Here is a 24018-nt window from a genome sequence, read left to right as displayed (position 1 = left end):
CAATTAATGATTTTTGCATTTAAAAAACAATATTGTCTGAGGCTTTATCTGCTGAAATAACAGCATATTTGTCATGAAAAAAAAACCCTCAGCAAATGAAAAGAAAATAAGACATCCATAACCTCTGCCTTTTTGAAAGGGTCAGAAACCCGTGTGCTTATGAAAGAGTTGGTATTACTTTGTTTCATTAAAAAGAATGGCGAACGTAGATACAAGTATCTTGTCTTGGGGAGGAATAAATCCTACTTTGTAAAGAATCACCCTGATTCAAACAAAAAATTCTCTGAAACTGACATTATCAAGATGCTTGATTTCTTGATTGACAACATATTTGTTACGTTTGGAGGACGTGTTTTTCAACAGACTGTCGGAATTCCAATGGGAACCAATTGTGCCCCTCTTCTTGCCGACAAGTTTCTTTGTTATTATGAGGCTGACTTCATACAGGAACTTCTTAGGAAGAAAGATAAGAAGTTAGCAATATCCATTAACTTTACGTTCCACTATATAGATGATGTTCTCTCACTAAATAATACAAAAGTTGGTGACTATGTTGAACGAATCTATCCCATCGAACTGGAGGTAAAGGATACTACAGATACAGTTAAGTCTGCCTCATATCTTGACTTAAATCTAGAAATTGACAATGAGGTACCGGTCGGTTGAAAACAAAACTTTACGACAAAAGAGATGATTTCAGCTTCCTAATTGTGAACTTTCCATTTCTATGTAGCAACATTCCAGCAGCGCCTGCATACGAAGTATATATCTCCCAATTGATACGATATTCCCCGGCTTGTATTTCCTATCATGATTTCCTTGATAGAGGATTGCTGCTCACAAGGAAGCTATTAAACCAAGAGTTCCAAATGGTGAAGTTGAAATCATCCCTTCGTAAATTTTACGGACGCCATCACGAGAGCACCTGAGATCACCCCCAGTTTTTGGCGGGGTTCGTGTTGCTTAGTCTTTAGTTTTCTATGTTGTGTCATCTGTACTATTGTTTGTTTGTTTGTCTTTTTATTTTTGGCCATGGAGTTGTCAGTTTGTTTTCGATCTATGAGTTTGACTGTCCCTCTGGTATCTTTCGTCCCTCTTTTATATCGTAGATTTTGAATACTCTTATGAATATCTTACCGATAAGCTTTGATCAATTCAGATAAAATGCCTTGTTTATGTTGATTTGGATTGTAAAGTTTATTCAGCTCCACTTAGTCTGGTGTAATTCTTGTCTTATACTTGTGTGTTCATTCTGTCGGAAATAATACCTTAGGGAAGATCCATCATGGAATTTTTACTCTTGTACATCTTCCTTGGATTACAAACTGTTTAGTTTTTGTTGTTTCTTTTGAATCTACCTTAAGGAAGATCCATCATGGAATTTTTACTCTTGTATATTTTCCTTGGATTGCAAACTGTTTAGTTTTTGTTGTTTCTTTTGTAGGTGAATAACAAAAAAGCTTCAGAGACAACACATTTATAAAGTTATCCTAGTTCACTGTTAAGCCCGTTGATTTCAAAAGCCAATGCATCGTCAATAACCATTTTTACAGAATTTTCCGTAAATACATTTAAAAAATAGACAAATGATATAAAGGGGATAATTAAGAATCATGTCAAAGAAAAAGAGAAAATCCATGAAATAAAATAATCCCAAGATATTATAAATAAAATAAGTATAATTCCAAATCTTGCTGAAAAAACGCCGACCTTAGATGATTTTTGCGGTTCTTTGAAGGTCTCTTATGGTCATTTAGATCCCAAAGTATTTTTTTCGACCTTGTCTTTTAAACTGTTCGTTCTGAACGTTCCTGATGAAGAGTAATCCAGAAAAGTGTTTCGGACGCACCAAGTCTATAAAGTGTTTATCAAAAAGATCCGGAAGGAAAGAATGTTCACTGTAAAATATCCGAGTCTTGTATTCATGCCATATAAAAGACATACATTAGTTTATAAATATTTTTTTGTTTAAAAGTAACAGGTACATCAAATCACATTATGAATTGGTAAACATATACAAATTAAATGAAACACTATGGTTTTTGTAATAAAAAACAAAAATCAGGACACAGAATCTAATCAGGAAAAAGTACAGATCCTCTGTCCACACTTCGTACGCTAAGCGTGCTCACATGATCCGTCTTTTTTTATTGTAGAATTTTTTTATTTTTTTTTTTAGTTCGAAGTGTTGAAAGATATTACATCACACCTAAACATGTTGAAGAACTTGCGATGTGAACACACGTTAATGTTCGGTGTTATATGTTCGGTGTATTATTGTCAGCGAAATCTTATTCATTAGTATATTTATTTTCATATTTTCATTTAATAATCTATTTAACAACCCATTTATTTCTTTATTCGTCTAGTTATATGGTATTGCAATTTTTTCATTTTGTAAATTATTTGTAACAGATTCTCCTGAACATCTATATTAAACGCCAGATTTCATTTGCTCTCAACAAGAAAAAATACGAAAATTAAATACAGAGGAAATTATGTTTATATTCAATTTTATTATGTACAATATAAATGGACGGCAACATACTTATATATATTTCTAATAGTTCTTCCTATAATTAAAAAGTGAAAAACTATAACTTAAGTAAAAAAAGAAAGTATGCAATATTGGAAATATACAAAAAAAAAATTCATCGGCACACGGAGATTGTAGACATCGTACATTTAAGTAAATTAGAATTGAAGTCGAATGGTGACGTTGTGTATTATTATTTTAGTATTTATCATGTTTATTACACCTTATACAACCATATCATTTTACTTATTAAATATTATGATATATTGATATCCATTTTCACTTTAATGCATTATGCATACATTATATTTTTTTAATTACAAATATAGAAATGAATTCTACGAAATTTGAAAAAAAAAAACGTTAAACCGTAATATTAATATTTGATAAAAAATTAGGCATTAAAAGAATCTGTTCCATTGGAAAATATGCCAGGTAGTCGCTATTTATTTTTATTATTTGCAAGCTTTAGGATGATAATGCAGTACAAGTTTCATCTTAGGACAAAGTTTTTCTTAAGTAAATAGACTTTTTTGCATATAGATTCTATAACTGACAAGATACAACACATGATGAACAAGTTTTTAAACTGCCCTTTTCAATAAAAAAAACATAAATACCCATAGATTTATACCCGTGTATTAACGTCATGTATTTCCAAAAGTCTAAAATGACTATATGATAAGAATATTGCAACATACTTATAAATATGTATAATAGTCAGTATTTCCAAACAAACTGCTGACCATTATACGATGATAATATTAATTTTATGAAATATGTGTTAGAATTTTTAGCAAATAACTCTTCTTAATAAAGAATGGGATTTTTTTAAACATTAGGGCAAAGGAAATAGTCCTTAATTGTTTATTTTTAAGTAAGAAATAGGCAACCATCGATCGATAAAGGTCAGACAAAACAACGACCAAACAAAAACAAAAGAGTGATGATGCTTAACAAATGTTGAACCAAAAAAAAAATAAAACTTATCGTTTGAGAAATACAACCAACCGAGGGTTCATTCAAATGCGCAAAACTAGCTATTTCTGTTGTACATGTTGCAACCGTGTTCCATATCATGTTGAATTCCGTGATTATTCATTAAAGGAAATGAAATACGAACCGTTCTCCATCTTTATGCTAGGCGGCATCCATCTACTAAGGAATTATCTGATAGAAAATGAAAACTTTGGATCAGGGGGAAAATATAAAAAGACTGTCGACGATGTGAGTTGTTACCTCAATAGATATTAGTTTTTTTTATAAACAATACTTCAATTAGTTTATAATGAACAACGATATATAAGATATACAGTAAACGAAGAATTGATGACAGACTATATTCAACCTGTTGTCAGTGTATAAGCGGAAGGTCGTAAGGGGTTATATTTACGTTATATCTAATCAAAGTACTGTAAATCACCCAAACAACTTAATAAACTACATTACATGTTGACAAACTAACTGTCGTGAATTAACTTCTAGAATATAGGTACAGAAATAGTCTCTGAATTTTTTTAACTGTGTACAACGTTCGATATAAATATCAGAGAAATTTGTTACAAACTATATATATATAATTAGTCTGTGCAATTCATTATATTACTCTTTGCAAAAGCAATTTATCAGTTGTGGTAAGAAACCAGATTAAATATGTTCAAACCAAATAAATTTTACACAAGTTCAAATTGAAAATAAAAACTGAAAATAACTCATTTACACTTGTTAATCATGTTGGTAATATATACATATATTTGTTTGCATAAAAAAAGTTAACAATTCTTTTATGATATTTAAACCTTCTTAAGCAATGCATATAGTCATACAACGATCACTTTTCCATTTGCGTGTATACATTCAATTACAAGGATAAATCGTTTACAGCTACGACGCATTGTTAGAGAAATAAAAGTATTGATCATTTGAAATAAAATAAAAATGAAGATAACAATATTTGTCAATATCAAAATGCTTATAAAGGTATACAAAGTAACAATGTTTGATCTACTAATTTATTATATCACATTTTTGCCTTTCCCACAGCATTCATGCCTTTTTCAAATTGTAGCAACTCCTACTCCTATGTCCAGCACCCTAACGACGTGGCCAACTGGGCTATACGAAATTTAATTTTCTGTTAGCCAAGCGCTTTTTGGCGTAGAATTCATCTACGTTTACTACACAGTACATGGTGTAGATGGATTACTAAGCAGATCAGCTGTTTCTGTCCGTCGTAAATAATATTAAACAAATACATCAATATAGTTTTGTTTTATTCCCTATCTGATAACCTTATGTTATGCAGTGGCATCACCACAAGGTTATGTAAATTGTGGAGTTAGCCCTGTATAAACCTAGATAAATAATGTCAGTCCTGGGTTATTACATGTTAAGACGTACAAACACATATATATATATATATATATCATTTGACACCCTTCATGTAAACTGGGACATGATATATAATAGTTCCAGATGTAAATAGTTCCAAGTTTGAATTTAAACCTGACAAATCGTCAGTCATTTTCACTCTGCAATTTATTATTCTAATCAGATTAGATCAAATATTATACAGAATTGCAAATGACGGTTTTTTTTAGAATATCATAAAAAAATGAAAGACGCTTGGTATAAAATCTAAAAAAAACAAACATAGTGATTTAGCAAACAAAAATACACATAGATGACTAGATTATTTAGCTGTAGAAAGAAAACACGTAAAAACCGACGAAAAAGTTGAGTTTTGTATAAACAATTAAATCAAGTACTGTACAAACAAAAAAAGTCTTCGTAACATATTGTTTCATTCTTTAAGGATACAAATTTTTCATGACATTTAATGGAATAAAAATGGTCAATCAGTTAATTTAAGATTAATGTTGAACGTTCTTACATTGTTATCTCAAATCAAACCTGATGGATATTAACTATTTTATTTACATACTATTGCATATATTCAAATATAAAATTATCGGACTAACTTTTGAGGCTGTGTATGCTGATGACTTTTAATAAGTGTTTCATGTTGAATTTTTATTCAATAAAAAGAATCAAACTTTTAGTAAAAGTTGTATCCCAAGTATTTTGCAGCGTATACAGCAACATTTTCTTTTTAACTCATATGACACAATATTTTTCAGAATAGTAGAGACAACCTAACTATATCAATATTTCGATTTTAAGAAAAAGAAATGTAGTATTGTTTTAAACCAATTGCAAAATGTTCAAGATTGCATTGGATTTTATAATTAAAGTATAACTGTGAAAATGTATTTTATGACCAAAATAATCACAAACTTTAATTCCCGCAATATCATGTTCTAAATTTGTAACTTAAAGTTACATTAGAAACTTCTCAAAACGTTTGATGATAATAAACAAACTTTCTCATGTAGACAGCATGCTTCTTCTGTGTTATTTAAATTAGTGTGATATATCATCTTCAAATAGTATTACAAGGAAAAAGCAGGATGTACCATATTCGAAACGTTTGTTTCTTTTGAAAGAAACAACATTATTTTTACCAATGTTACAGCAGCAAATACGCCTTTCGACACCTGCGCATCTGGTGCAATAAAATTGGTATCGCTAATGTTATTGTTACCAATGCCTCTTTGGTGATGCTCTAGGCCAACATATTGAAAATCCAAAAGATAATACAAACGTTAAAGAGCTGATAATACCACAAAGGACCTAAAGTATAGCCAAATTCATGACATGAAATCTAAGCAATGTCAAATAATACTTTCGTTAACGGTCATTGAACCCGTTGTAAAAAATGATGTGTACGTTTTAAAGCAGGTTCATTGTGTATTATTTTCTAAATTGGAAAATATTTTTAATAGACAAAAACGGTGGCATTGCACAAGATATAACTTAACTGCTGTTTGCATCCATCTTTACGCCTGTTTATGCATTTTCAATTAAACTTCTTGTAACATATACATATATATAGAAAATAATCCCCGAGTTTAACAGCAATTTAAGATTGTCACCAACTGTTGTAATTTTAACAAATCCCATTTCATTTTATCACCAATCGTTTGATAACAATTCATCACTACTGGAGATACTTATTTTTATACTATACTGCATGTACTGCTTTGGTAGCTTTTATGGTCTAGCTTTTCCTTAGTGTTGTTTTTCTTCATGTGACTTTCAACTGTAATATTAGATTCTTTCTTCCCCTCAGGTGCAGAAAAATTGGTAGTTACCTTTTCTGTCACGTATCCATTCTTGAGCATACCATTCAAATTATTTTCGTTCACATTATTGACTTTTGTTAGGTCTGTCCGAATTTTCTCTGGGCTGTTCGCATGAATATTGAGTCCATTAGTCTTACAAATTTGTTCGTTTCTAGCAAGTTTATTCGGTGAGCTTTCATTGCTATTCCGTTTAAATTGCATTTCTTTGCGCACAGTATTTGGAATCTTATTTCGATGAATATCATCAAATGATACAGGAGAGTACATTGCGCACATGTCGAGAGACCTTGAAAAGTGAACATCCGGTGATGATGACCTTCGAGACATTTCTTCCATGACGATTGAAGCCATCGGACACATAGATATATTGTCATCTGGAGTTGTTGATCTTTGTCCAATTAGATTTTCATTAACTTTAGAACCTTTGCCTAACAACCAGTATGTTTTCATTGTTCCTTTACCCTGAAATAAATAAGGTATTTAAAATAAACAGATCACATAATATATGATGTCATCGACTGAACATAACAGTTATGCCTACATAAAAGAAATGAATTTTGTGCTTGAATGTAAGATACATGTTTCATTTCACTTCAGAACAGCCGAGAGCCATAGTCCATTTTGTATATATTTATAGCAAAAACAAGAAATGATTGTAACAGGATGCTGTTACGAAGTCTCCCAAACAATTCCCATAAGTATAAACCCCTAAGGACTCTCCCTATTGAATAAATTGAAAAATGAAAAACAATTCAAGGTCAAAGGTCAAGGTCATTAATGATTATTGACCTTTTGACCTTTCAGTAGGCCATATGTTTCCATGGTCATTACTGAAGACCCAATTTGTCTATCACTCACTGTTCTCAAGTTATAATCATTTGAAAACAAAAACAATTAAAATCCGATAGGGTTCTATAGTAAACCCCTCCTTTCTTTTGGTCCCTAGGTTAATTTGACTAGCGGTTTTGGAGAATGGATGCGGAAAATTTCAAAGTGGCGGAAGAGGAAGAGGAATAATAATAATAATCATAATAAGAACTGAGCAAAACAAATAAGTCTCCAAACTTTGTTTGGGAGGCTTAATAAACAAATATTGCGGTAAGAAAAACATAAACGCCAACCCTTCACACTAACAAAAAAAAAACTGTGGTACATCTTTATTCTATGTAAAATTACAAATTATGAAATTAATTGTGAATTGACGAGACCATGTATACATATACACATATATTCAACAGTGTTAATAGACACATTATAAGGTAACTATTTTTGCTTCATTAAAACAGAATAAATTGAAAGTATTTACATTCTCATATTGAGATGTTTTACCTTCACATCAATTGTTCCTCGTTCGTGAAGTATATAGTCGTCATCCTGCACAAATCGATATGTTGTTTCACCGACGTGTATTTTCATACTCTGCAAAATTAGAAACATATTCCTTTTTATATTAATTAATGAGGAAATTATAAACTAGATGGACACAACTATTTATTGTCAGGAAATTAAAATTAAATTATTAACACCATTAAAAAATAGAAAAGCAATACCATGGAAATCAAAATTTATCGATGTTTAAATAACAGTGTACAAAAGACTACATATAATAAATATTGAAGAATACAAATATCATACAAAAAGGCGATAATTCTATTCCATGAGTATATGCCTTTTCTGCTTCACACTTGACATCAGTCGTGCTGCTCATGACAAGTAACATTAAGGTTGATCAGTTTTATTTCATAAAACGTTATACACAAGAAAATGTGGACTAAATTGACAGCACTGTGGTCATCCGTGAACTGATATTTTGTAGTCTCAGCAGAAACTCCGAAATTTTTCACTGAATGACTTTCAACTGAGATTTCATATCAATATAGGGAGGAATTATCACAAACTTATCAACTAATTTTTTTTTAAACCAGAAGCTGCTGATCATTTCCCGTATTTACAAAATATTAACTACACACTGAATATTCGGCTTTGAGCGTTCCTGATAAAGGTAAATCCAAAAAAGCGCTTCGAACGCATGATAACGTGTTGTTTTCATTTTCTGGATTCTGTGCAAGATAAGGTATTTTCTAACACCGCTTTTAAAACGAAGGTTAGTTTTTGTAAGTAAAAAAAAAATTTTTGAGTATCTATAAAGTTTCATTCAAATCTTAATTTTCAACATGTGAGATGAAAAGACCTTCAAATTGTTATATGAACAATAAGTTTTTAATGATAAGTTTTGTTTCTCAGTGAAATGAATTTCAACGTCTTGGTTACGCGTAGGAAATTTACGCGTAGGAAATACGCGTCTTCCACATTTAAAATCGGATTTCTGTGTAGCAATATATCTGGAAAAAAATCAACTACAATGATATTGTTTAAAGGAAAAGGAGGGTTTGGGGTTTGTTGTGATCGAAAGCCGATAGAGATTCATACAATATTTACTGCTGTTGTATTTCATACGCGACAAAATATGATAGACCCAGCCCTCGAATGTTTTTTTAACCTAAATTCCCTTATAAAATTTCGTTTGGTAACATTAGGCCTAAATTTTTAGAGAAAGATTTTAGGTCGACGATGACGAAAACGGACGCAAAGAAATATCAATAGATCACTGAATGGTCGGGCTTCACGCAAAGTGACTGTTGGTGATCTCAAATTTTTAGTACATTTAATACACTAATAATTAGATATAAAAAAATGTGGTATGAGTGCCAATGAGACAACTCTCCATCCAAGTCACAATTTGTAAAAGTAAACCATTATAGGTCAAAGTACGGTATTCAACACAGAGCCTTGGCTCACACCTAACAGCAAAACTATTCTAATCAAATATGCTTACATCTGATATTGAACTGAAGATATTGTCCTTTTAAGTAGTATGAAGTTACGATTATTTGAAAACGCTATCTTTACAGTCTCAAATAGATGTCTAAAAGTAAAATAGGAGGATCAAATCTGTTTGAATACAGTTCTTTGCTCAAGTTTATTGATTCTGTAACGTTTTATTCAAATAGGACTTACGGCTTGTCACAAATCACCAGTATTAGGACCTACAACACCAAGAACCACCAGCACAGAATCAGCACATGTTTAAACTGTTGAAATGCACAATTTTGATAAATTGCTACAATTTTTCACCTAAAAACAATTGCCGTGCTGATTTTGGTATAGAAAGTTGACTAAATTTTTGTTCAAGCATATTGTTTTTATTAAATTGTTTAACAATTCACAGCGGTATAACATGTTACTTTAATTATTCTTCCCTTAGATTATTTATTTTGTATTTACATTGTATCATAGATCAAATTTATTTGTTCAGTGTATGTGGACTGGTGTTAATATGTCTTTTGATTAAGTTAAGCCATTTCAGTTGATATCTTATAGTGTGTCTTTCTATGTTGTGATGTTACACTATTGTTTCAGATAAGGGTGAAGGTTTGGTACCATTAAAACGTTTAAACCCGCTGCAATTGTTTGCACCTGTCCTAAGTTAGGAATCTGCTGTTCAGTAGTTGTCGTTTGTTGATGTGGTTCATAAGTGTTTCTCGTTTCTCGTTTTTTATATAGATTAGACCGTTGGTTTTCCCGTTTGAATGGTTTTAAACTAGTCATTTTTGGGGCCCTTTATAGCTTGCTGTTTGGTGTGAGCCAAGGCTCCGTGTTGAAGACCGTACTTTGACCTATAATGGTTTACTTTTATAAATTTTGACTTGGATGGATAGTTGTCACATTGGCACTCATACCACATCTTCTTATATCTAATCAATGGGCACTTTTGTTTATTTCTTCTCGTGTTATATTCGGGAAAACGTCAAAAATCATAATTTACATCTTTGTTTAAATATTTTCAACGATCAGGACCAAATCAAAAGCACCGAACATTTTCTCGCAAGACAACCTTACCCACCGTGAAATTAACGACTATCAAGAACTTTAAAGTCAACGTGTCAAATCTGTTACCGTTTGAAAAAAACCCCAATATGAATAATTTGGAGACAATTCTGGCGAAGTAGAAATCTGTCTGGTCAATGTTGAAAAAAAACTTTATCAGTCAATACATTGTCTACTGCAATAGCCTCGCGGTTTGAATTTGAAAATTAAAGTGTCTGGAGTAGAGAAATATCGTATCACACTCGATACGGTGGTAGAATCTTTATGTATTTAAGGGCAATGAAAACCGGTCATTCATATATGCTTATAAAAATGAACGCTTAACAGAAATATACAATGAAGAGTCTCATAGAGTAATTACCGTTTGAAAATAATCATTCTTGCATGTAAAATACCTTAAACGTGTAATTTGACAAACACTGTTGCGGATGAACCACTAGTTACTTAATTTTGAACTTATTTTTTTATCCTACCTCTCCGTTGGTTTCCATTCTAGAGGCAGTATTGACGGTATCTCCAAACAAACAGTATCTTGGCATCTTAATACCCACAACACCCGCAACGGCATTTCCTGTATGGATACCTAAACAATAGTAATATGGAAATCATAAGGCTTGGTTTTATAATTGATATGGAATTGAAAGTGAGAGTACAAGTTTGAAAAGCGTGTAATATTGACTGCCAACGAAATACAATGAATATTCAGAGGATGTGCGGTTCGGTCTACCCTACAGGTACCTTGCCGACCTTTCGAAGATCTGTTGACTGAGTTGAGCATGTTACTCTCCTATAATGAATTGAATTTATCATAATAAATGTATTAAACCACTCTGGATGTAAAAAAAAGTACACAAGTAGACATCTTATTTTATATTAAGCTTATCAAAACTTTGAAAGTTATTGATATTTGATATTTTATTTAATTCTGTAAAATATATAAAAAGATAAGCATATCTTCATATGTCTTAAAATATTTTGCTTTTCAATAGGAGTGAATAACTCCTGCTTGAAACAGTTTTTTTTCTTCTTCAAAATCCTTTTCAATGATCAAAACAAAGACCTCACCAATTCGTATTTTCATTGATCCGCCAGTAGAAGGATCCCTGAGATCTACAATGGCGTTAATCATATCAAGTGCCATATCAAGTATCCTTGCCGAATGGTCAGGACATATTTCTGGTGCGCCAGCTACAACCATGTAAGCATCACCAATTGTTTCTACCTGTTATGGGTGTAAAAGGTCTATAGTTAAATCATACGGCGTCATACGTTAGTTTGTTTTAGGGATTTACCAATTTTAGGTTCAGACTTAGGCTACTATGGATTCAAATTTATACTTCAATTGGTATCGATTATTCATAGTAATCCTTGATAATGTAAAAACAACTTTCATAAACTATGAAAATTTTTTTTTTCTATTCTAATATTTGAAGATAATGTATGAAGCATTGCAAAAGTAATGAATGTGATAGAAAAGTTATTTAACAACAAGAATGTGTCCATAGTACGCGGATGCCCAACTCGCACTATCATTTTCTATGTTCAGTGGACCGTGAAATTGGGGTCAAAACTCTAATTTGGCATTAAAATTAGAAATATCATATCCTAAGGAACATGTGTACTAAGTTTCAAGTTGATTGGACTTCAACTTTATCAAAAACTACCTTGACCAAAAACTTTAACCTGAAGCGGGATAGACGGACGAACGGACGGACGAACGAAACGACGCACAGACCGAAAAACATAATGCCCCTAGGTGGGGCATAAAAATAGGAGAAAAAAAGACAAATAGTCAAATAGATTTTTTTTAAGGTAATAAGAAAATTGCAAAATGCCAAACAACATTATTTAAACAGTAATAGTAACAAAATGTTACTACAGTTTGAAAAGGACTAAAATGTAAGGCGCGCAGAATATGAAAACTGAACTTTGAAATAAAATTTCATATAAGTCAATGAAGCATAAATGAAAATAATCAAATTCACCCCTTTTAATTAAAGTTTTTTATATTCCACTGAATGTATCTTTACACAAAGTCATATAAATAAAGGCAACAGTAGTATACCGCTGTTCAAAAGTCATAAATCGATTAAGAGAAAACAAATCCGTGTTTCCAATAATTGTCAGACAGTTGGCACATGGGAAATGAACTCATCAATGAAGCATACTTGTTTACTTTGTTTAAACACCCCTTTTATACCTTCCTGAACTCAAAATAACACCATGTTATCTGACTAGAGGTCCCATTCTAACGCCGACTTACAACTGAATAAAAATAGAGTAAGCGTAAAATGTAGGTCAGATTGAGGATGCTGCTATACCTCCCATAATTCATTATTCCACAAAGTAATATGAAAGAAAGGTACTTTGTATCTGAAGTTTGAATCAATATAAGAGAATGAAGCTTAATATGTATGCAAGATTTACCTGTTATCTATAACATACCATGAATACGTAAATAAAGGAGTATGGCCACGAAGGCCTTAAATTGGTCCCAAAAATCAAACTTTGTTGTACTAATGTAAAAACCTGTATTTACTATCTTAAATATGTAAATTAAGATAAAATAAACACTTTTGTTGCCTGCTGTTCGTTACAACAATGTTGACAGCTTCAAAAGGATGATACTTTTCAAGATTGAAGCCAAATTGCCTATTTTTATGCATTTGTAAGGTCTATTTTATCTAAAAATTAAAAAAAACACATTGGCCACACACTTTGACCAAATTGAAATTGTTATAAAAAGATATAAATGGGTCAGATACATCTCATCACAAAAACATATAGTGGTCCTTGCATATGGCCAATCTCGTTTGAAGCAAAAACTATTCCAATTCTATCCTATTTTGGGGAAATTTTAGAAATTCAAATGTGACGTCACCTTTTCTTAGCGTTGATCACTTTGGCTAACTCGGCTGTGAATTTTTATGTGCTGCTTTATGTTGTTTTATGTATACGTTTTTATTCTGTAGTTAGTCACCACTTCGGTGTTATCATGTATATCTATTATATAGTCATTTTTATAAATTTACTGTTTACAAAAGTATGAATTATTCTAAATACTAAGGATTTTCTTATCCCAGACATATAACCTTAGCCGTATTTGGCACAACTTTTTGGAACTTTTGGTCCTCAATCCTCTTCAACTTTGCACTTGTTTTGGCTTTCGTACTTTTTTTATTTGAGCGTCACTGGTAAGTCTTGTGTGGACGAAACGTGCGTCTTGCGTATTAAATTTTAAATCTGGTACCTTTTGTTAGCTATTATTCGTATGTTTCTCTGTCCTATATGTTCTCTCATTTATTTGTATTGTAGTCCTGTCATGTAATGTTGTCATTTTAATGTTATAATTAACATTGCCATAAAAGCGGGGGGTTTGGCTAGCTACAAAACCAGGTTCAACCCACCATTTTTTTCTTAAAATGTCCTGTACCAAGTCAGGAAAATGGCCATTGTTATATTATAGTTCGTTTCTGTGTGTGTTACATTTTAATGTTGTGTTTCTGTTGTGTCGTAGTTCTCCTCTTATATTTGATGTGTTTCCCTCAGTTTTAGTTTGTAACCCGGATTTGTTTTTTCTCAATCGATTTATGAATTTCGAACAGCGGTATACTACTGTTCCCTTTATTATGCACAAATCAGTTAAAACTATTATTTTCTTCATTAGAGTGCACAATCATGACGTCATAATAACATCGCGATAATTTTAAAGAGTCCGAGCTTGTTGAATTTGTTTTTGTCAGATATTTTTTTCATTTTTCGTCATCAAATTTTTATTTGTATTAATTAAGGCCAATAGTGACCCTTCCTGAATCTATTCCTTTGAAATTAAAAGGACTTATAAAGCATGTACATTGAATAATCATTTCATGTTCAGTCTTTCTGTCCTAGTGATAAGATTTCGTCATACCGATAAATATAGATTATAACATGGCATTTTTCATATCAGACCCCTTATCAGCCCTAGGTTATGATATTAGCCCGAGAGCCGACAGGCTCGAGGGATGATTTTGACCATGGGCTGATAAGGGGTCTGATATGAAAAATGACATGTTATGTTCTTTTTATCATATAATTCACCAGAAGCCATGCAGACATGAAAACTTTTTTAAAACTTTATAAAATTCATTTATTGTATTATTTGTTTTGCGTTTTTTAGTAATATATTTTCCTGTTTCTTATATTCCTTCTGTTATTCTACTTAGATATGTTTTTCACTTAAATGTACCACTGAGGTTTATTTTCCGGAATTTGCAGAATGACGTCGAAATGCTTTGCGATTACGTTAAAGAAAGGCATGCGATAATAACCGGAAGCAGTTGATATAAACCGGAAACAGTTGATATATACCGGAAGCAGTTGATAACAAAAGTCATATCACACGGCTAAGACAATTCTTCAAATTTATTGAATAAATATATGTATAAATTAGTTTTATCAAGCGGTACAATTATACCATTATTTTCTACAAGTATATGATAAATTCCGTTCTGTTTAGACAGTTCACGAGTGATCAAATAACGAATGTTTTCACAAAGTTTTGCAACTGTTATTTTCTCTAAAAAAAAGGTTGGAGGACACATAATACAAAATTATCTAAGACAACTATCACTAAAAATAAATAAATCATAATAAAAACTGACAAAAATTAGAACTATCTTTTAACGGTAAGCCTATCTGTCTGATCGTAGGAAACAACAGCTCTTAAAATATTACCATAGAGCATTATTGTGATATTCATATACGCACATACATATTTTAAGCAAACAAAACAACAAATTTATTTTACATTTTTGCATTTATATAATTTGGCATTAAATAAAACCACGATAAAATATTTGACATAAATATAGTTCGTTCCTGCCACCTGATGTCCATCTAAACCAACGCCAGACTAGACTAAACATATTCCTTTAGGAACGATAATAGCTACTAGTTTTTTAACGATAGTAATATCTCTAAAATATAGGATAATTAACTCTATAAAGCCATACAGGATAATCACATGAAACAAAGACTTCACGAACGTTTTCATTATTTACAACAGGGTTAAAAAATGAAGTGACAAACGTTGATCCCAACAACACAACAGAAGTAATTATTCTCACTGGTGAAATGTGATAAATGGTGTCCTTTAATAAAAATGTTTTAGTAAAGGCTACTGTAGAAACTACATTGTTCAATTGCATTTGATAAAAACATCTTAAAGACATATTGATTGCATGATGTGTTTTCAATTTTTAATCTCCGCTTTAATTCCAAGAGAGGGAATAGAAAAGCACCAGTTCACGATTGGTAATGAATTAAGATTTTAGTAGGTACGCTACGCTTTTATAGATCAAACAAAATAAATCAAACAATGTATGTATATCAATACTGCTTACTGGTATTATCTCTGAAATACAGAAACAGAAATTTGTGGATATTTTAATATCGCATTTCAAACATTGCACAAAATCAGTTTTTTTTTCTGACTGTTTGCGACATCTCTACACTACATCCATATAATACGTACTGACAGATATTTTAGATCGTAGATATTTTTAGTAAATATTTTTGGCTTTGAACTAGCATTCAGCAAATAACTGCGAGTACTCTTAAAACTGTACTTTGTGTCTTAAGTCCTTTTGGTATTTATTTTTGTATGTTTTGTGTAAATCTGATGAGTCAAGCCTTATTCTTATAGTTTGTTCTTTTGTTGTGCTGTAACAGCCCTGTCACAGGTCAAAGGGAGAGTTGGAAGTCTGCAAACATGTTTAATCCCGCCACAGTCTGCATGTGCCTGTCCTGAGTTAGATGCCTGTAATGCGTTGTTGTCGTTTGTTGTTGTATATCATATATTAAGACATATATAAGATCGTTAGTTTTCTCGTTTGAATTATTTAACATTTTTCATGTGGGGCCCTTTAATAACTTGTTATGCTGTATGAATTTTGATCATTGTTGAAGTTGCCAACGTATACGTCATTTAATTAGTTAATTCAATGGTAATCATACCTCATATTTTACTTATATGCTTTGAGACCGAAACTACTGGATGACTCCTTGAGGAGTTATTTCTATTAATTGATGAGTTTTGCCAAATTCAGTTTTTTTTGCAAAATATCTCGAAAACTTTAATAGAAGACAGAAATTAAACAACATAAATTTGTATCAGTACAAGATCTACAAAATGCCATTATTACTTACATCATTGGGTGAATTTTCAAGGAATTATTGCCATTAAATGATAATTTTCATAAATTTTTGGCGTTTATGGCTTAATCATAGATAGTGAGAAAGTAGAAACTGTAAACATCAAAATTATAAGCCATATAAGATCTACAAAAATGCCAAAATGACTAATTCCTTGGATGGCTTCTTTCAGATGGAGTTATTGCTCTTAAATAATGATTTTAGTCATATTTGCCTTTTGGGCAAAATCCACACAAGTACTAGATAAGCTGTAAACAGCATTAGTGATAGTAAAACAAGCTTAGGTGAAAAGATGTTTTGATCTAGAATATTGTGCTAGTCTATAATATTGGAGAGTGGTCATTATTGAAGATGCATATAGATCCAGATGGGTAACACATATTCTTTAAAGCCTTTAGTTGATTACCGAATTCAAGGGGCCTAAAAAAGTGGCCTTATTATAAAATATTCCTTGAACAGACTTTTTTTCTGTAGTTTCATAAAAAAAATGTGTTTGAACCTGAATAAAAAATAGATTCTGGCAACCATATATTTTCATCCGATCGAAAAAAAAACAAACCGTAAGGAATTTAAATTCCTTAATATGATTATTTGTGCCAATTTAGATTCAGAATGGAAAATGTTTTACACTTAGAAATTGAATTTCTTATAGGGTTGAATGGACATTAAAATTATAACGTGGCATAATTGTTTGTTAGATGTATATGTTGTGTACAAGTTATCATTTTGTACAAATTATAATTTGTCCAAAAAATGCTTCTTCAAATTACAATTTGTACAAAATTTGACAAAAATTCACTTTTAACTTGTACAACGGATATATGATATTTCAACATGATAGTAAAGATGGCCTTTTATATATTTTTAACAGTAAAACATTCTAATTGCTATGAGGAAATCATTTTTGCATTCAACTCTTTTTGAACACTTCTGGACTGTTCATTACTTTGGGGTCAATTGTTTGATATATATCCCCGGTGTTTGTGAACAATCTTATGGTCGTTTACTCATTTGATGTAAAAGTGTAAACATGGCCAGCATTGTTGATCAGCAGAAATTCTGAACCTAGCAGAGAATAATACAATATATGAAAGCACAATCATGTGTTTACCAGGATTTTTGATACCGCATTGGAACAGCTGTAAAAATTTTAGCAGGATATTTTTCTGGAAATAAAATTGAAGCTGTTTAAGACACGTGTTTATTCGCACCAACGGTTCATGAACTTCAACTTTCGCTACCTGAAGCAATTAAAAAGCTTTTAAAAACTGTTTGTCAAGTGTTTTATTCATGTATATGCAAAGGTGATGCAGCACATTTTAATATAAAAACAAGTGCATCTGGAATAATTTAGAATTCTGGAAAGTTGATAAGAAATGTATGATAAAAACTAAGCCAATTTAGGAGAGTTAGCCATGCATGCACGGCTAAGGGGGTTTGTAAGTTCTTACTGAATTATCAGTAAAAGTAACTTGAACCTTAGCCATGCACTAAGTTGGGTTAGTTTTCATTATACATTTCTGATAAATTTTTCCAGAATTCAAAATTATTCTAGATTCAAATAATTCCTTGTCTAAATGTAAAAAGCAAAAGATGTTGTGCAATTCCCGATCCCATAATTCACTCCCATTTATTTTCTGTTTGTGTGATTTTTGTATCAGTTGAATCTATTTAAAAAGCATCTCATTGCTGCTTGTCATTAACTTAAAAAGAACAATGATTAAGATACCTCGTATATTTTCACAAAGACCCTTGGTAGTTTCCCTTCAAAGTATTATGGACAAAACACGAAAATCAATCATCTGATGTCCTTATTTATTTCCGTTACAAATTGTTCTTTACGGAAACACATCAAACAGAACTTTGACATTCTTGACGTTTTTATCGTGAATAACCACAAAACATAGTGTGGTCCCTATATATATAATCATTTCAGGTCAAACCGCACTTATAGATTTGCAAATAGATATTTTAGAAGTATGATTCATTCTACGAAAATGAGAACTTTAACGTTGATGAATTAACTTAGGATATACTGTTAAATTAATAACATTTAACCTGATTAGTCTTTATAAAACAATGTCACACAACACTCTCTGTCATGTTACAGGTTCAATTTATATATTTATAAACAAAGTGTAGATGTTCAACAAGCGTTTTAGAATAAAGAATTTCAAAATGTACTTAATTCATTTTGAAAAAATCTAGTTTTTTAAATACTGGCAAAGGTTTAGAAAATTTCGTAAACGATATTTATGGGAACAATTGGCAAATGTTAAAGTCCTATCTTGGTATAAGCACTTTCGAATGAAAATCATATAACGTGAGTAAGTATAAACTTACAGCTTATTTTTACTCAAAAACGACGATGTTATAACCCTTACAAACTTTGTATCCGCTATTATAGATGCTTACATTAACTTTAAAGAACGATTGATCAGAAATCACACACATTGCTGAAAAAATTTCTAATAAATTACATATTTCATGCAATGTTCAATTTAAATGTTGAAATGCTTCATACACATTTCATTATACAATAACTCAAATGTTATCGTTTTATTTAAATCCACCGTCCTGGTACTAGCAGTTTGGAGAAAAATATTGCAATATAAATCCAAGAGAAAAGATGAAAAGATAATTTGCTGTGTTCTTTATAAATGTTTGTATAATTACCTTATAAACACCATGTGTTTCACTCAGTTGATCGAAGCACGTGTACATAGCATTCAGCATTGAAACAACTTCCATGGGTGTTATACGACTGCATATTGTAGTAAACCCGACAACATCACTAAATAGAATTGTCACATTCTCAAACACCTATATCATAAAAATCAATCAACTATAATGTTTGGTTTGAAATATGTGCTAGATTATATGTTATGCATTTAGTCTTGGTGGTTCTTCAATTCTTTTGTAATACCGTAATGTATTTTGCATCAACTCTCAAGGAAGGACGTTTTTGCATAGATTTGCCTAGACACTAGTTAATTTAAAGTTTTTTTAATTAATTATCCTAACGTTCTTCTACCCATTTCTGTTCTTTTTTATGTACGAAGACTGAAATATACAAGTACTAGGAAGTCAAATCGTAGCTAATTCATGCGAATCACAGATTACTCGTTAGTGTGATCTTTACGAATCTTCCTTCTCATTTTTAAAAAGTTTTATAAGTATCTTAAAACCCGTCTGCAGTTTTCTTAGGTTTGTCCATGCAAATGTTTTCCCACCAACCCCTATATTTTTTTAAGATATTCTAAACCTGCGTCTAAAATACATTTCTAATAAAATAACTAAAATTTATTTTTTGTGCTGCTATATTTTTCTTTCAAAAGTTTAACATTCTTTTATTCCTATAAATTTCATTTGGAATATAAGGAGACACATTTTGACCTCCAAAAACATGTTATTTTACAAATGCTTGTTTTTCAAAAACAAGCACATGACCACATAAGTATTTTTCACGATTTTATTATACGCCATTAATTGAAATAGACGTCATCTATAAAAATTCAGTTATTTTGAATTTCAACAGCGAACATCTTTGATAACTAATATAATATTAGTTGGTCTGTTCGTGTTCCTCGATTTTTCTAAAATTATTACATTTCATTTATAGCATAGAATAACATATATCAAAATAACAAAAAGTCCAAAAGAAGTAATTAAAAATGCATAAACTTGTTATAATGTATCATCATTTCGTGTATAGTTGACTAGACGCCAACTTATTAACCATCGAGGTGACGTCCGAATAATGCTGATGGTCATTAGACACGATATCAACATAAATATAAATATGAATACCCAGACAAGCACGTGCAAATCGTATACTGGTCCAGGTCTGTTTGATTTTATGATGTAATTCAGAAAATGTAAATCGTTAGCTCCCTTTATTAAGTTTTCAATGTTTACATTCTGTTGTATTTTTTTAATAACTGATTATGCTTAGCAAATGCACAACTAATATACACCCAAGGGTCAGATGGAAGATCGCATGTATGCGGATTCAAATAAAGTTGGCTTGTAAGCCTATAACACATCAGCGATGTTTTGAGCTTATTTGAAAAAAATTAAACCTAACTGACTGCTAAAGGCGAAATTTTATTTCAATATTTCGCTTTTATAAATAATTAATAATTAGCGTACTAGTTATTAGCATTTATAATAAAGTTTAACGTCTTGATTAGTTGATCTATGTTCAACATGTTCATAGCAATTAAGTTTGTGTTTTACTAAATTTTTTATATTTATGACAAAACACATTTCTTTACTTTACAGTTTTATATATGTAATAGGTCATTTCCTTTTCAGTTTATAATGAATCATTTTGATAAGATTCAGTTTCTTGATGACATAGCACATTTGTGCGGACAGGGCATTCAACCACTATCAATCATTCAATCTATCTAATGTGCCATACATCTAAACTCTTAATGTATTGATTAAATTACCTGACAGGTAGTTATTGCTGGTTCCCCTCTTCGCAGTCTGTCTGCTACCTGTTTTGGAATCATCTGATACAATAAGGAATCAGTTCGTTTCATTTCTGCGTCCAGCTTTTCCATACTTTCTTCCAAGATTTTACTCTTTTGTTGTTCCTGTTCGAAAGTTGTGTTGATGAAAAAAAAGACCATCATTTCCAGACAATTCACTTTGTGTAAAGCTTGGTAATGTAACGATTTTTTCTAGTGTAAAGTATCGGTCTAAAAATTGGATAATGAAAGCAGATTTTGTCTAGTGTAAAGTATCGGTGTAAAGCTTGAATAATGGAAGCCGATTTCTTCTAGTATATAGTATCTGCATATAATTTCCTAAAGATATTTTACAATTTTTCTGTTCTTTTTTAATGACTTTTCTATAATTACTACAAACAATAATGAAATTGTTAAAAAAATTAACTTTTGCAAAAAAGATTAATTCTATCAGTGCTACAATACTAAACACTACATCACCAATAAAAATAAACTAGAGGCTCTCAAGAGCCTGTGTCGCTCACCTGATTCTACTTTGGATTTGGAAATCATGTAAAAATAGATTAAATCATAACAGACACCCTAATAATGATTGAGGCCAAATTTGGTTTCATATTGGCCCCTTAATTTAATAAAAATCCTGGTGGTCATCTTGAACAGTAAATCAGCAACAAAGTAGCAACACTTCATGCACCTCATAAGGAACATTTATGACATGTTTGGTTTCATTCCATTCAGTGCTCCTCTAGAAGAAGCATTTGTATGTATTTCCCATAGGGTCTTATGTTCAACTAAGTACCCTGCTGGCGGTTATCTTGGATGATGGTTCGACTACAAAGTAACAACACTTGGTCAGCACCTCATTAGGAACATTCATGTCATGTTGATTTCATTCTATTCAGTGGTTCTCTAAAAGAAAACATTTGTATGTATTTCTTGTAGGGTCTTATGTTAAAATTACTCCTCCTACTGGCAGTCATCTTGGATGACAAATCAGCTACAAAGTAACAACACTTGTTCAGCACCTCTAAAGAAACATTCATACCATGTTTAGTTTCAATCCATTAGCGGGTTTCTAGAAGAAGACATTTGTATATATTTCCCATAGGATCATTTGTTAAACTAAGTTCCCCGTTGGCAGCCATCTTGGTTGATGGATTTGTTACAAAGTAACAACACTTGGTCAGCACCTCATAAGGGACATTCATGCCATGTTTTATTTCATTCCATTCAGTGGTTCTTCAAAAAAACTTTTGTATGTATTTTGTAAAGGGTCCTTTGTTAAACTAAGTTCCCCGCTGGCAGCCATCTTGGATGATTGATTGGCTACAAAGTAACAACGCTTGGTCAGCACCTCATAAGAAAAAATCATGCCATGTTTGGTTTCATTCCATTCAGTGGTTCTCTAAAAGAAGACATTTGTATGCATTGTCCATAGGGTCCCTTGTTAAACTAAGTTCCACGCTGGCAGCCATCTTGGATAATTAATCGGCTACTAAGAAACAACACTTGGCCAGCAATGCATAAGGAACATTCATGCCATGTTTGGTTACATTCCATTCAGTGGTTCTCTAAAAGAAATCATTTGTATGTATTTCCCGTAGGGTCCTATGTTAAACGAAGTCCCTCGCTGGCGGCCATCTTGGATGATGAATCGGCTTCAAAGTATCAACACTTGGTCAGCACCTTATAAGGAACATTCATGCCCTGTTTAGTTTCATTCCATTCAGTGGTTCTTTAAAAGAAGACACTTGTATGTATTTCCCATAGGGTCCTATGTTAAACAAAGTCCCTCTCTGGCGGCCATCTTGGATGATTAATCGCCTACAAAGTTACAACACTTGGTCAGCATCCCATAAGAAACATTCATGCCATGTTTGATTTCATTCCATTTAGTGGTTCTCTAAAAGAAGACATTTGTATGTATTGTCCATAGGGTCCTATGTTAAACGAAGCCCCCCGCTGGCGGCCATCTTGGATGATGGATCGGCTTCAAAGTAACAACACGTGGTCAACACCTTGTAAGGAACATTCATGCCCTGTTTGGTTTCATTCCATTCAGTGGTTCTTTAAAAGAAGACACTTGTATGTATTTCCCATAGGGTCCTATGTTAAACAAAGTCCCTCTCTGGCGGCCATCTTGGATGATTGATCGGCTTTAAAGTAACAACACTTGGTTAGCACCTCAGAAGGAACATTCATGTCATGTTTGGTTTCATTCCATTCAGTGGTTCTCTAAAAGAAGACATTTGTATGTATTGTCCATAGGGTCCTATGTTAAACGAAGCCCCCCGCTGGCGGCCATCTTGGATGATGGATCGGCTTCAAAGTAACAACACGTGGTCAGCACCTCATAAGGAACATTCATGCCTGTTTTGTTTCATTCAATTCAGTGGTTCTCTAAAAGAAGACTTTGTATGTATTGTCCATAGGGTCCTATGTTAAACGAAGTCCCCGCTAGTGGCCATCTTGAATGATTGATCGGCTACAAAGTAACAACACTTGGTCAGCACCTCATAAGGAACATTCATGCCATGTTTGGTTTCATTCCATTCAGTGGTTCTCTAAAAGAAGACATTTGTATGTATTATCCATAGGGTCCTTTGTTAAACTAAGTTCCATGCTGGCAGCCATCTTGGATGATTAATTGGCTACTAAGAAACAACATTTGGCCAGCACTGCATTAGGAACATTCATGCCATGTTTGGTTTCATTA

The 24018-nt window shown here is 31.9% G+C and overlaps 1 protein-coding gene across 2 annotated transcripts in view; it reads right to left on the bottom strand.

Annotated features, from left to right (window-relative positions):
• Positions 1-1945: 1945 nt before the first annotated feature.
• The window catches only part of LOC127704335 (soluble guanylate cyclase 88E-like), a 208183-nt gene continuing 186110 nt past the window's right edge, over positions 1946-24018 (bottom strand). For both annotated transcript variants that reach the window (XM_052208350.1, XM_052208351.1), the window contains exons 7-12: positions 21282-21428; positions 19501-19647; positions 11695-11851; positions 11103-11212; positions 8071-8160; positions 1946-7203 (exon numbers count right to left, since the gene is read on the bottom strand). In XM_052208350.1, coding sequence (XP_052064310.1) covers positions 6616-7203; positions 8071-8160; positions 11103-11212; positions 11695-11851; positions 19501-19647; positions 21282-21428 — 1239 coding nt within the window. In that variant the 3' untranslated portion in view covers positions 1946-6615. The remainder of the gene's footprint in view (positions 7204-8070; positions 8161-11102; positions 11213-11694; positions 11852-19500; positions 19648-21281; positions 21429-24018) is intronic.

The sequence above is a fragment of the Mytilus californianus genome, unplaced genomic scaffold (genome assembly GCF_021869535.1).
Source record: "Mytilus californianus isolate M0D057914Y unplaced genomic scaffold, xbMytCali1.0.p SCAF_6, whole genome shotgun sequence".
NCBI classification, from domain to species: domain Eukaryota; kingdom Metazoa; phylum Mollusca; class Bivalvia; order Mytilida; family Mytilidae; genus Mytilus; species Mytilus californianus.
The sequence above is the reverse complement of the archived record's forward strand: the minus strand, read 5'-3'. Positions and strand labels throughout refer to the sequence as shown.